The 13,962-nt window shown below is 46.3% G+C and overlaps 1 protein-coding gene across 7 annotated transcripts in view; it reads right to left on the bottom strand.

The window, feature by feature from the left end:
* The window catches only part of FOXN3 (forkhead box N3), a 390,992-nt gene that overhangs the window by 105,821 nt on the left and 271,209 nt on the right, over window positions 1-13,962 (bottom strand). For all 7 annotated transcript variants that reach the window (XM_078054092.1, XM_036085498.2, XM_036085503.2 and 4 more), the window contains one exon: window positions 8,989-9,053. In XM_078054092.1, coding sequence (XP_077910218.1) covers window positions 8,989-9,053 — 65 coding nt within the window. The remainder of the gene's footprint in view (window positions 1-8,988; window positions 9,054-13,962) is intronic.

The raw sequence follows: 13,962 nt of genomic DNA on the forward strand, positions 1-13,962 counted from the left end.
AAAGCCTCGGACGCATCAGAGGAGTTGCTTGAGGTCACATGGCTGGTGGACCCACGACTCACCAGCTCCAAGGTCTCCACTCTTGCCTCCCAGTCACGCTGCCTCCCCTGGAGGGAAAGCAGCGGTGATGGGGCCTGCACGTGGAGCTCCTGCAAAGTGCCAGGGACGCTACACAGACTGGCATTGGCTAGTCCCCACAATGATACTGATCTCGCAGGACTGGTGTTTTGCATTTGGCAGTAGCCCAAAGTGGTTCACGTAACTTTTCCAAGGTCAGACGGCAATTAGGCAGCCAGGCAAGGGGATGGATCCAGGTACACCTGATTTGAAAACTGAGGTCTTTTATCCACATGCCATCGTTTACAAAGGCCAATAGGAGAACTGGATGGGGTGGAATCACCAGAGAGAAGAAGGGCAGGGGGATGGGGCAGGAGAAATTTGTTCTTGCAGACTCACAACACGGGGTGGGAACAAGCCTGAGTGCCTGGGCCACATTCACTGGCGTATGCGCGCACACACCGCACGCACGCACACACACACACATGCACACAGACACTCCTAACCTAGCACGCGCTCCACAGTGAGCAATACACCCAGGAGTTCTCAGCCACGCCCTTTGGTCGTCCAGGGAACCAAACAAAAACACAAACTTGACCTCTTGCAGTTTACAGGTAGACAGATGCATTTAAGTGCACTTCTGAAACTGTAATGTGAACAGCTCCATGAGTATATTCTAAAAAATTCTTCATTGTGAGCCTCTTGGCAATTGCATAAAAATATTTCTAGACTTCTCTCCCCGCAGTTAAATAGAACTTCAAGGAGAATGACTTTTCCAATTGTATTTTTAAGATTGAGCACTTTGATAAAAGCAGGCTCTACTGTACAATGTGATCCAAAATTGTATCATCTTTATGCATTTTATAATGTGATACAATTTAATAGATAAGGGAAACATTTTTAATGTTCAAAAATTAAACTGTAAGGATATATTTCTATTGAATAATTATAATTGGTATAAAAATAGCTATATCTCTATGACTATAAAATCCATATACACTCAAAATATTCATTCTGTGGAGGTGTGGGTTCCTCTCATTGCATTAATCTTTGAATGACTAATTTGAGGATTTCCCCTTTTCTCTATCCACAGTCTTTAAAATATCTTAATATTTAGCTGTTTACAATAGTCCTGCGTGGGGAGCAAAAGAGAAAGAAGCACTTTGATTACTTGAATGAAAGAAGACAATATAAGTATTCATTTCCATCTTTCTGTCTTGTCATTATAAACTGCTTTTGACCATTATGACAGGATTCTCCCCAGCCCCAGTCTGCAAAACCCTGCAGAACGGGCAAACATCTCAAGTGGAACACTTCAAAAAATACTTAGGCCATGCTGAACCGAAGATCAGTTAGTGTGAGTCCAGGCTTATGATCCTGGATCTGTGACCTGAAGCAGGACATTTGTTTGGGCCTTATTTTTCCCTTCTACAAAACGGGAGTAATAATACCTAATGTATAAGGCTAATATAAGAATAATGTAAAAAATTGGGGCACCTGGGTGGCTCAGTCGGTCGAGTGTCCAACTCTTGGTTTCGGCTCAGGTCATGATCTTGGGGTTGTGGGATCAAGCCCCACGTCAGGCTCTGCGCTCAGCAGGGAGTCTGCTGGAGATTCTCTCCCTCTGCCCCTCCCCCCTTAAAAAAAAAAAAAGAAAAGAAAGGGAGGGAAGGAGGGAGGGAAGGAGGGAGGGAGGGAGGGAGGGAGGGAAGGAAGGAAGGAAGGAAGGAAGGAAGGAAGGAAGGAAGGAAGGAAGGAAGGAAGAAAAAAGAATATATACGGCCAGACACAAAGGGTCATATGTTATATGATTCCACTTTTAAAAAAAGTCCTGAACAGGCAGGTCCATAAAGACAGAAAGTAGACTAGTGGCTGTGTGCCCTTGTGCCCCTATAACTTCCAACACTCCCCTTCCTGCCTTGACCTCCTTTCTCCTAAACTCCAGCCTGTCTTCCCTCCTAGCAGCGCTACCCAGAAACAGGAGGGGCAGCCCAAAGACCCTGCCCAGCAGGTGCCTGACCCAGAAGAAGCTCTCAATGCCATGTCCCCCATCAGACTGGCAAGTCCTTCTCACTTCCCTATTTCTGTCCACAGGGTACCATTTTCTCAGGGTGCAACACCAGATTTTCATGAAAATGGTTTGTAGAGATGGTCGGAGACAGACCAGCTGACGTGCGAGCCAGAAAGGAAAAGCCAGGCTACGGGACTGATGTTTTCTCAGGTTCCATGCCCTGCTGGAGACACTGGGGAAGTTGGGGTAACTATAGATGGGGTAAATTTGGATTCCCAAGAGACAGTGACAGTCAAAATTGACCAAAGCCGTCTTTTATAATTGCATTTCCATATGTATGTGGGGTTTTTTTTTTTTTTAGCATTTCCTTATATTTAACTAGTTTAAGAGCATGTTCTCAGTGACCACATAGAACATGAGTGATTAGAGAGGTGACCAGCATGCCTTTAAATTCACCCGACTTTATGATTGTTGTTACGTAAATATCCTTATAGATAACTCAGTGCAGAACAATAACACAAATGATGCCAAGAGAAAGGGGCCCCTCCTAAAAACCAAAGGGCTCCACAGGCCAAAAGAGGACAGAAGGCAATTAGGACTTGGGGGAAAATGTAGGGAGGTTTTCCTCCCCCCACCTTTCTGTTATTACTACATTTTTTTGAAACGGGTGTGCCTGGGGACAAGAATCAGGAGGTTTATGCATTAGGTAGATGCCCTCGTTTGCAAAATGGACAAAAGAGTCAGCTTGTGGAGCAGATTAGATGAAAGGAGCCAAAGAGCCCAGGGGCTACAATCAAATGTGAAAGAAATGAGTGGGGGAGGGTCAAGGCAAAGCCGAACAAGTCCCGAGATCTGAGCCACGGTCTTTCTGGAGAGAAGTACAGAAGTGCCAGGGCCCAGGGGCCTGCGGCCGTGGCAGAGATGAGGTCCAGCAGCGCCATCCTGGTTCCAGAGAGAAGGAAACAACTGTGGGCTGGCAGTGAGAAGGGAAATCATGCATAGGAGAGGTGATCAGGAGGCCGCTCCTTTGAGGTGTTTTGGAACTTTTCACCTTGAATCTATCTGCCAGGATTAATGATCAGAAACCCTGGGAATGAAACGGTCGAAAGTTAATAAATCTTTGTTCTGATAGAGCATTTGTGAGGTGCCAGACACTGGACTGGGCTTATGTTTGTATGTTCTTGTGCTCCCTTAACCTCCACAAAGATTCTGGGGAACACATCTGGTAGCCCCATTGTAGAGACAATCAAAACTGAGGCCCAAGGTCAAACAGCTGGTGCCCAGGGAGGGAGGGCTTCAAACCCAGGCTGATGTGGTGCTAAATCCATGCCCTCTCGTGTGGCTGTCTATGCACCTGCTGTGTATGTGCAATTTTAGAGCGAGGGGGATAGCTCCATGTTTGTGAACTGGGTGACCTCTCAAGCAAGCAGTCCTATCTGAAAGGAATCGGAGATAAAGGGATGAACAAATGTTTCAGATCTATGTATATATCCAACAGGATCTGGGGCGTCCCGTCTTTGGCCCTGTTCTGAAAATCACTAACACTAGCAAATGGACAAGGGAAATTTTAGCAAGGAAGGTAAAGAGCACAGGGAAATCAATCACATTCAGAGGATTTCAGCTCTATTTTCCTCTTTTTCCAGAGTTTTGTAAGATGTTCTAATAACTAACTCTAACTAGGAATTTAGCATCTTCTAAATGCCTTACTAATATGAATTTCTTGAATCCTCACAAGATCCCCATGAGACAAGTATTATTATTATTATTATTATTATTATTATTATCATCATCATCATCATCATCCCCACAGAGAGGTTTAAGCCAGTTGCCCAAGAATCCAAGACAGGGCTCACTGGTTCATTGCCAGGCTGTCCAAATTTATAATGTACTGCCTCCCTGAGATCCATGGGACCTTCCAGAGTTGTCTTGTGCAAGGACTGGAATCTCCAGCCAGGCTGCCACCACCCTGTTTCCTCTCCTTGGACCCACCTGCAGACACACCTGGCTGAAGGCAGCACTCTTTCCACGGAGCTAGAGCTAAGCCTCAAATCCATTTTGAGCCACTTTTAGGAAACAAGTTGCCAGAATGGAGCAGGGCTGGTGCTCCATGGGAAACCGCTGCCGCCTTAATTCACACGGAAGAACAGGAAAAACTCGGGATGCCCTGTGGCTTGCTCAAGGTCACAAAGTTTACCCAGTGGCAGCACTGGGACCACAACTAGGCCCCTTTGCTCGTCATCCAGTGCTTCTCCCCCTAGAACTTGTTTCTGATACACTGAACACTTGCTCTTGAGCCTTTCGGGGCAGGAAGTACTGCCAAAGTGAGGTACAGCACACATCTGAACAGTAAAAATGCACAGCAGAGCCGTGGCAAAGGGTCAGGGCTGTGGACATGAACGCCCAGGAAAGGCAGCGCCTAAAGCCAACCTGGAACTTGGGCAACTGGTATTCCCCAAAGCGAGTCGTCCAATGGTCACGGTCAACCTCATCGGTGTTTGACCAATGGCAAGCGCACATCTATGCACTCCTAGGAACAGCATTCATCTGACAGCAAAAGAGCTGGTTTCCTTTTTCCCCGTCTGCTTGTGGGGCTGCAGCAGCCCAATCCTGCTCTGTGCCTTGGAGGTCTTCCTTCCATTTCATTAGCTCATCCAGTGGGTTGTGAGAAGTGAATGGAAATAAAAATCTGTTATGCGTGTTATGGAATTTATTTTAATTCCACCACTGCATCCTAAGGAAACAGATTTACTAGTAATTAGTGGCCCCATCCTGGAGAGAAGGCAGGCGGAGGGAAGGTCCAGAAGGCTGGCAGGGTGTTTGTTAGCAAGGGGGCCTGGGGGTGGCAGCGTCCATGCCCAAGCACCTCTACCACAAAGGCTGGGATGTGAGGTCAGACCCCAGAATGGGCTGTAAGGGGTTGAGGGGGCGGGCCCTGGACCCCCCTGGCTAACTCCAGCCCAGTCCGGTGGCTGACACAGAGATGGGTAAGAAAGAAGTGCTTGCAGGTGGGGCAGTGGGGATGGGCCCGGGGAGCACCTGCTCAGAGGAAGGGCTAGAGGTAAGAGACAGGTGGGCCCAAATGGGCAGTTGGCACAGAGCACTAGATGCAGAGGCTTCCCTCTGAACACAACCGCACGGGAGTCCTGAGGCCAACAGGCCCAACGAAGGCCGAAAGGGCGGAAGCGGAAGCCAAGATGACAGCAGCTTGTAGGAACTTTGAGTAGAAGGCAGGAAGCGAAAAGCACAGCAAGGCCCTACGTAGCACTGGGATGAAACCTCCAGGGACCAGATGAAGGGTCAGACCAGGGGTGAAGAATGTTTTTAATTAGGAATCACTGACTCATTAAAATAACCCATCCAAGGGTGATGTTTAAATAAAGTAACCTAATTTTAAGTTTGATGGGTGAATGGAATGTGTGTGTATGTGTGTGGGGGGGGGGGGCGGGGAGGTGCTAGGGCGTTTGGAAAAGAAAAAATATATATAAAATGCTTTACTCTCTCATTAAAAAAAGAGAGAGAGAGAGAGACATTATTAACTAATAAAATAAAAAATGTATCTCAAACACAGAGAGACCAAAACAGGGACACACAGACATGAGGAGGGGACAGTTGAAGACACCTGTCAGCTGGCCACTCCTGCAGGGCTCCGAATAAGCCACACTCATCTGTTTGGACCCATCCTGGGTCTCCTTTAAACAAAGGGTTTGTCCCTTCCTGGCACACGACAAGGTTTCCATTGTACAAGAACCGAAGTACTCTCTGGTCCCTGAAACCGCTAACATCCTAAAATTGTCTCTAGCAGCTTAAATGGCATTTAAAATAAATACTGTGAATTGATGAAGTGACCCATTATGTTAAGCACCCATGCCTGGTGTAATCTAAACCAAATCTTACCCCATTATCCTCAAAACTGCTAGATGATTCAGCAGGCCCTCTTGCCAGTGACTCTGTAAGAATCAAACACAGAGGCCAGACTCAAGGAGGACCGAGTGCTTCCTTCCAGTTAGTTCTTGCAATTGGTTTTATGCTGGGGGAAAAAAACTCCTATGTTTCTTCTCGACAGCTAATAAACCAAACAACTACTAGACAACACACACAGGTTCCCATTATGTAACCATTATGTCCTATTGTTCCATGGGTTTCAGGGTCTAACTTCCACTGTGTCCTCTCTGGACATCACAGTGCTCTGAAGCACATCTTGCTGAGAACATGGGCTGTCGCCATCCCAACGTGCCCACGAGTCATTCCTTGTTCACAACCACCACATAACATCCCCCTCGCCGTGCGCCCGCTTGCCTACAGACTTGTTGCCCCTTCTCGCAATGCCCTTTGTTCTGTTTCCACATGCCCACAATCTATTTTTCAAGGCCTCGTTCAAGGGTTAATTGACAGCCCCTACTCTCCCACCCTCCTGACAAAAATCAGCCTCCCTCCTCCAAACGGTGTGACACATGTGCTGCTTCGGCCATGCCTGCCTTCTTTTAGTCTCAGCTCCCAGGGCCACTCCACACCGCGGGGTTCTCCCCGACGACCCCTGTGTTGTCGCCCTGGGTCAGCCAGTTGTGCATGTGAGGGGGGCCCACAGTCAGCTGGGCTTTGCCGGCCACTCCCCGGGCCTCTGTGTCACCTTCTACCCCTGTTCTAGGAAGCGGGTTCTTCAGGGCAACCTGTTTGCCTTCAGTCCCAAGATTGGCTGGGACCTACTAACAGAGTTCTTTCCTAGCCTAACTACCTAGAACCAGTGCCCTCCTGCTTGTTACAGGGGAAAAGAAGGAACATGCACATAGTTTGAAAATGTAAAGTATAAAGACGAGAAAGTGAGTATAAATCAGGCACTTTTTCTTCTACTTGAGTCTAACCCAAACCGTCCACTGGCATGACTGGGCAGCTCCCTTCTTTATATACCTATATTTTTATTGTAAAACTTTTGCTCCTGGGCGTTAGCAACTTCTTGATGACCAGTACCACCCACCGAAGGAACACAAAAATATTAATTAGGGAGAACAGGCACATAGTTTGAAAAATCTCAGCACCATGAAAGTGTCTTGAGAACTCTATATACAGATATAGCAAATATAGAGCAAAGAAATATCACAGGAAAAAATGAGCAAATCCTTGCCCACCCTCTCAAACTCCAACGAAGAGTCTTTTGATTTTCACATGTACAAGAAAATTAAAATTAAAATTAAAATTAAAAAAAATAGGAGGGCTGCATTGAAGTGGATGTGGATTGAATACGCATCTGAAATCTGTAATAATGTGATTCTCAGCACTCAGAATAATTAGAATTTTAGACCCTATCAGAGAGAGAAAAAAGGTCCGCACCTATGAGATAGAATCTCATGGTGAAATCACTCAACTTCAGAACCTTATTGATGTTTTCTTCATGCTTTCGCGTCAGGCAGAAACAACCAGAAACTAATATCCTAAGAGCAAGTCTTACTTAATGTGAAACTTAATGAATAAAAATCCTGTAAGAAAATGTGCTCACTAAATAAAATCCCTCTTCTGAAAATAATCCAAACACGAATGATATTCATATCATTGTTATAGATCTAGAGGAAAAATATGCACAAAACTTTGAAATTCACTTGAAAAAACTCCCAAAGGCTTATCGTAATTGGTTTCCATTTGCCATCTGAAGGGAGAACAGATTTTTTTAAATTATGTATTTATCTTTGAGAGTGGAGGGAGTTCCCTTTTTTCCTTAGATATTTAGGATATCTATAATGGTCATTAAAATGAGGATTAGTCAAACCTGCCTGCCTAAATTTCACCTGTCCCAAGCAAACAGGCAAGGAAATCCTTCAGTCGCCGATTTCACAGGCTATTAAAAAGACAATACGTAATCACATGGCTTATAAAACAACAACAGAAATGTGATGCCATCTCTTTGAGGTACTCAAGAAACCTGAAGATAAATATTCCTTTTCTCAGCCACATTTATAGTCCACTCCTTCACACACGTGGCCAGCCCTCGGCATGTACTTTTCAGGAAAAGAGGCTTACCGGCTCTAAACCAACCAAAATGCACAGACCACTCCACGCTAGAAGCCCAGTGCAGTGGTAAAGCTCTCGTACCACCAGACCCATCTGCTTTTGTGCCACTCCGATCCAGGAGGCTAATGGGGACAGGAAACTAGAAACCTCAGGAGCCCACCGATTGCAGCTTATCTGCACAGCGGACCTACAAAGCAGTGATAATCCAGAAGTATCTAGGAGGCATTTTATGGCTACTTGTAACCATTTATTCTTCTTTCACTTTATTCAGTCATTTCAAAAGAAACTTAATAGCCAAAGCAGAGATGGACAGGCAGCTGGAATTCCTTGAGCACGTGGAATAGGACTGACAGCAAAGCACCAAAGGGTGGGCTGGACAACGGGAAGGACGTCTCCCTGCAAAGGACGCTGGTGGGGACAGGAGAGGGGTAACTGAACTCTGAGCCCTGGAACACCCCACAGCCAACCCTCCAGGCACACGCCGATATTAGGGGCCAGCAAGGAAGAGGGGGACTACCACGTTCACCAAAATGCCAGAACACCCCAAACATTCCTCATTTGCCCGAGCACTGGGAATACCTAACGGGGGGTGTTTACACCAGCTGACCAGCTCAGTTCATGCTACTCTCATATCCCGACTGCCACGTCATTCCAGTTTCACCAAAGCAAGCCGAATACTTCCGAAACAGGACCAGTTGGGGCAGACCAAAGAGCTAGTCCCGGTTTCGGGCTAACAATTCATAGCAACCAGGAGACATAAGTAGGAAGAGATAAAGAGAACTGGACAAACAGCCCCAACCCACAGCAGTCACACTTCTCCAGACAGTGCCCACTCCTAAGGAGGACAGAGCTCCCCTGGCTGCTACCAGCACAAGGGCACAGGGCCGGGGGGCGGGGAGGGGGCGCTCTAAGAGACCTACCTTGCAGAAGGGCTCCATTTCTCTTGAAGAAGGTACTGCCCGGCCAGATGGGTGGACCTGATGTGCTGCAACAGAAGAAAAACCAGTGTAAGTGTGGGCTCGTGGACACTCACTCAACCGCACTCAGAACAGCCGCCTCTCCAAACAGAGCCCTCAGAAGGCTGCAAAACACTTTCCCAATTACACCCTTTAAAAACACATCTTTAAAAACCACCAGATTGGGCGCCTGGGTGGCTCAGTTGGTTAAGCAATTGCCTTTGGCTCAGGTCATGATCCTGGAGTCCCGGGATCGAGTCCTGCATCGAGCTCCCTGCTCAGCGGGGAGTCTGCTTCTCCCTCTGACCCTCCCCCCTCTCATACTCTATCTCATTCTCTCTCTCTCAAATAAATAAATAAAATCTATAAAAATAAATAAATAAATAAATAAATAAAAACCAGATTTGTTTTAAGTTGAATGGGCTCCGTATTTCACAGTGCGGAACCTGTCTGCGTGGGTATTCATTCTGCTTACTATCCTGACCCTCTCCCTCCTGAGCACTGAAATCATTTGCAGGTAAACGAAACGGCACGTTCACAGAGTTCAACATCACAACGTATCACTTAAGAATGGCTGCTAATGGATTCCTAATTTTATGAATTCACGCAGCAGAGAACTTCTATCCGTGTCTTCTGGGACCAAGTGGGTTTTCCGTCACTTCCTAGTGACACCTGCCTGTGATGAACGAAAACTTGCCTTTCTTGGCCTTTGGCCTTTCTCCTCACCGAATCCTTAATACACAGAAATGGCTTTGATGGACTCCCTCCCTCCCCCATCCTCTTGCTTGGTATCCTGTTTTCCATTTCTATGCTTAAAATGTTGCCCTCCATACCCTATAAAACATTGTGCAGATGTGGCTACCACCATGGTCTGGTAGTAGGAGAGAGGCAAGAAAATAAGGAAGATCAATATATACAGACACTTGTACTACATTTATAGATGAGCATTTTCACTGTTTTAAGACTCCCAGTGAAAAACTTTATAACCAAGCCAGTCTCAGTAAAATATCCTGGGAGTGGGAAGTTGGCTATTCTAAATCAAGGACTGGTTTGGATTCATGCTAGAAAGCACTTAGTCAAACATGTTACTACATCCAACCCAAGACCGTCCATGGCGAGTGATACTGGTTAAGGCACTGTCAGTCACAGTAGAAAAATACAGAGATGGTCTGACGGTTGTAAATCTGGTGGGCATGCACACACAGAATAAGAACTCCGAAGGGCCACGTCGTGAACACCCTCCCAGTCACCCAGGGTCTCTGGTCATACAGGACAGCAATCAATACTGTTAACAAGGAGAAACACCAGCAACACATTCTGCTGACCCAAATTTCGTTACCAGAGAGGTACAAACAGCATTGCAGGTACGGGGACACGTTACATGATGGGTGAGGGGCGGAGAGAGAGAGGGAGAAAAGAGCTTCAGTGCATAGAAATACTTTTCGACGTCGAAATAATGCCAAACGTCCGAGAAAACACACACTACGAACCTTGATGTAAATGAAGCTTTTTGTTTTATTTTGTTTGGGATTGACTATACTCAGAGTAAGTGAGAAGAATGCATCGAAGCTACAGCTCTTCCTACATGCCTCTCAGCTCGGGCAGGTGTGGTCGAGTGCCAGGCTGCGCAGGACACCGGATCTGGCTGGGGTCTCAGGGCCGCAGGATGATGGCAAGCTGATTTCTCTTCCATCTGATTCCTGTCCTATTCCATGGAGGCTTTTAAGGCTCAAAGATGCATGAAAACTAATGTGCATTAAAATGCTCAAGATTATCTTTTAACAACTCCAGCCAACTCCCTGGGATTTTTACCATCTTATTTTTATAAGAAAGCAGGAAACAGCAAGCTGGCTGTTGCCAATCCTGAGTCACCTGATTGCTAAAGATATTTAAAAACCGAGGACTTCATTATATAGGAGTTGGTGCTTCGAGAGAATTCAATAATTGAGTATTACTGCAGGAGCCTGAATATCCAGCTTACTTCCATCCAAATCTCCTCTTTATCCTGACCTTGATTTGGCTGAACACTGAGGAGACGCCAGGCATGGCGTGAATGTGGGGAACTGAGGTCAGGTAAATCCAGTGGTTTAAGATAAGGAAAATTCTCTGCATGATAGAGATCTACTCGGCGATTTCTACAACATCCTTTTAAGGTACCTAAGTCACTGATCACTATTCTAGTCGTTCTGCCACGCTGCCCACATAATGGATACTCCAGTCGTGGAGAGAGATTTGGACTGGCCCACCGACCTGCTCTTACCCGGCCCCCACTGTCAATGATGAATTCACCTACAGTCTCTTTTTAGCTCAAGTTAAGCTGGTTCCCATCATGCTAATTGCAAAGCTTTGGAGCTCACTAGCCAGATAGTCTACAGGCTTCTTTTGGATGGTCCCTCAACATGGCTAACTGTCAGGGGATTCAAGGATTCATTAAGTACCTATTGAGAACTGTCCTTGGTGTGAAGGACACAGGGGAAAAATTAAAAGCCATATTTTATGGCCTCTAGGAACTTACCTAGCTCCAACCTCCTGTGACTGTGTCTTAAAAGACATACATGACTATAAAAAGGCCAATGGATATGGCCCTAGTGGCTGTAAGTTGGGGAGGCAGCAAAGTGATTTTTTTTTTCCCCTCCATCTGGTGATGCTCCCAGCTCATTGGCCTTTAAGGCTCAAAGTTGGTTTTTAAAAATTAAATGAAATTACCTGAAAGTGTTTATTAACCATAAGAATTTAGAGAAGAAGCTAACTGAGGTCTTCACAGGAGTTGCTGAAGCTACTCTGGAAACCACTAGTTCGGGGCGCCTGGGTAGCTCAGTCGGGTGTCTGCCTTCGGCTCAGGTCATGATCCCAGGGTCCTGGGATCGAGCCCCTCATCCGGCTCCCTGCTCGGCGGGAAGCCTGCTTCTCTCTCTCCCACTCCCCCTGCTTGTGTCCCCTCTCTCGCTGTGTCTCTGTCAAATAAATAAATAAAATCTTTAAAAAAAAAAAAAAAAGAAAGAAACCACTAGCTCATGTGGCAAATCAAGAGGAGGGGAATGTAGGTATGACACATGCAGGGGGAGAGGGGTCGGGGGCTCTCTACACTCGGTCACTTAAGTGTTGGTGACTTGTAAATGGTCACTGCCATGAAAAGCGGCCACTAGGGCCCCCTTACCCCTACTGGAGTGGGTTTTAATCACCTTACAATGGTGCTCACAGGGTGGGATGCTGGGATAGCAAACTACCATTTACAAAGTACAGCAATCAACGTTTTCCCAATGGGATCCTCCATGCTGTGGGTGGGCAGGGCAGAAGGAGGGGCTGAGGAGATGGAGGCCTTGAGAGGTGAGGGGACTTGCCTAAGCATCACAAGGCTAGTTAGTGATGAGCCCACGACCAGACCAGGGCCTCCGGTGCCGGCTCACTGTACCACCACATACATATCATGGCTCATCCTCCCCGTTTCCTCTTCCAGTCTGCTGGCACTAAACTCTTGTCTATCCTTCTTCATGGAAGAAAGCTGTGGATGGTATTTCACTAAGAATCTCAAGGCCAGGGGTGCCTGGGTGGCTCAGACAGTTAAGCGTCTGTCTTCGGCTCAGGTCATGATCCCAGGGTCCTGGGATCGAGCCCCGCATCAGGTTCCCGGCTCAGTGAGGAGCCTGCTTCTCCCTCTCCCCTCTGCTCCTCCCTCTCCCCTCTGCTCATGCTCTCTCTCTCTCTCAAATCAATAAATTAAAAAAAAAAAATCTCAAGGCCAATGGCTAAAATCAACAACACAGGAAACAACAGATGTTGGCAAGGATGTGGAAAAAGGGGAACCCTCTTACACTGTTGGTAGGGATGCAAACTGGTGCAGCCACTCTGGAAAAACAGTACAGAGGTTCCTCAAAAAGTTAAAAAGAGAACTACGATCCAGCAATTGCACTACTAGGTATTTACCCAAAGGATACAAAAATACTGATTCGAATGGACACATGCACCCTGATGTTTATAGCAGCATTATCAACAATAGCCAAATTACGGAAAGAGCCCAAATGTCCATCAACTGATGAATGGATAAAGAAAATGTGGTATGTGCATATAGAAAGAGAGATATATAAACACAATGGAATATTTCTCAGCCATAAAAAAGAATGAAATCTTGCTATTTACAATGACGTGGATGGAACGAGAGTGTATTATGCTAAGGGAAGTCAGTCAGTCAGAGAAAGACAAATACCATATGAGTTCACTCATATGTGGAATTTAAGAAACAAAACAGATGAACATAGGGCAGAAAAAAGAGAGCGAGGGGCAAACCGTTAAAACAGACTCTTAACTGTAGAGAACACACCGAAGGTTGGTGGAGGGGAGGTGGGTGGGAGGAGGGGCTAGATGGGGGATGGGCATTAAGGAGGGCACTTGTGATGAGCATGCGGTGTTACATGTAAGTGATGAATCACTAAATTCTACCCCTGAAACTAATATTACACTATATGTTAACTAACTAGAATTTAAATAAAAACTTGAAATAAACAAACAAAAAGAATCTCAAGGCAAAATCCCAGGCTAGAAAAAGTAATCAGGCTCACCGTATGTGAAAGACAGACACGTGGGCTCATAATTAGCAGAAATACCACAATGAGGGTGCCACAAATGTCTCATTTCACTAACGCTCTAACAAAATTCCATGACCTTCAGCACCGTATGGCAAACCCACTTGTGACAAAGGCGGCTGACTGACAGGTTAAGAGGGCTCTGTCTGCCAGATAAGCAGTTTGTGAACTGGCATTTGAGCACATTGATCCAGGCTGATCATTAAGACCAGAGCTAAGCCAGCAAAAATCCCAAGAGAGGAATGATACCATCTTGAACAGCATACCCAGCGTTTGCTGGGTCTCAGCCCTCAATCACTTCCTGGGCTGTACCCTCAAAGCTGCATGACTTCCAACACCCAACGGGACACCGTGAGTC

The sequence above is a fragment of the Halichoerus grypus genome, chromosome 8 (assembly GCF_964656455.1).
Source record: "Halichoerus grypus chromosome 8, mHalGry1.hap1.1, whole genome shotgun sequence".
NCBI lineage: Eukaryota > Metazoa > Chordata > Mammalia > Carnivora > Phocidae > Halichoerus > Halichoerus grypus.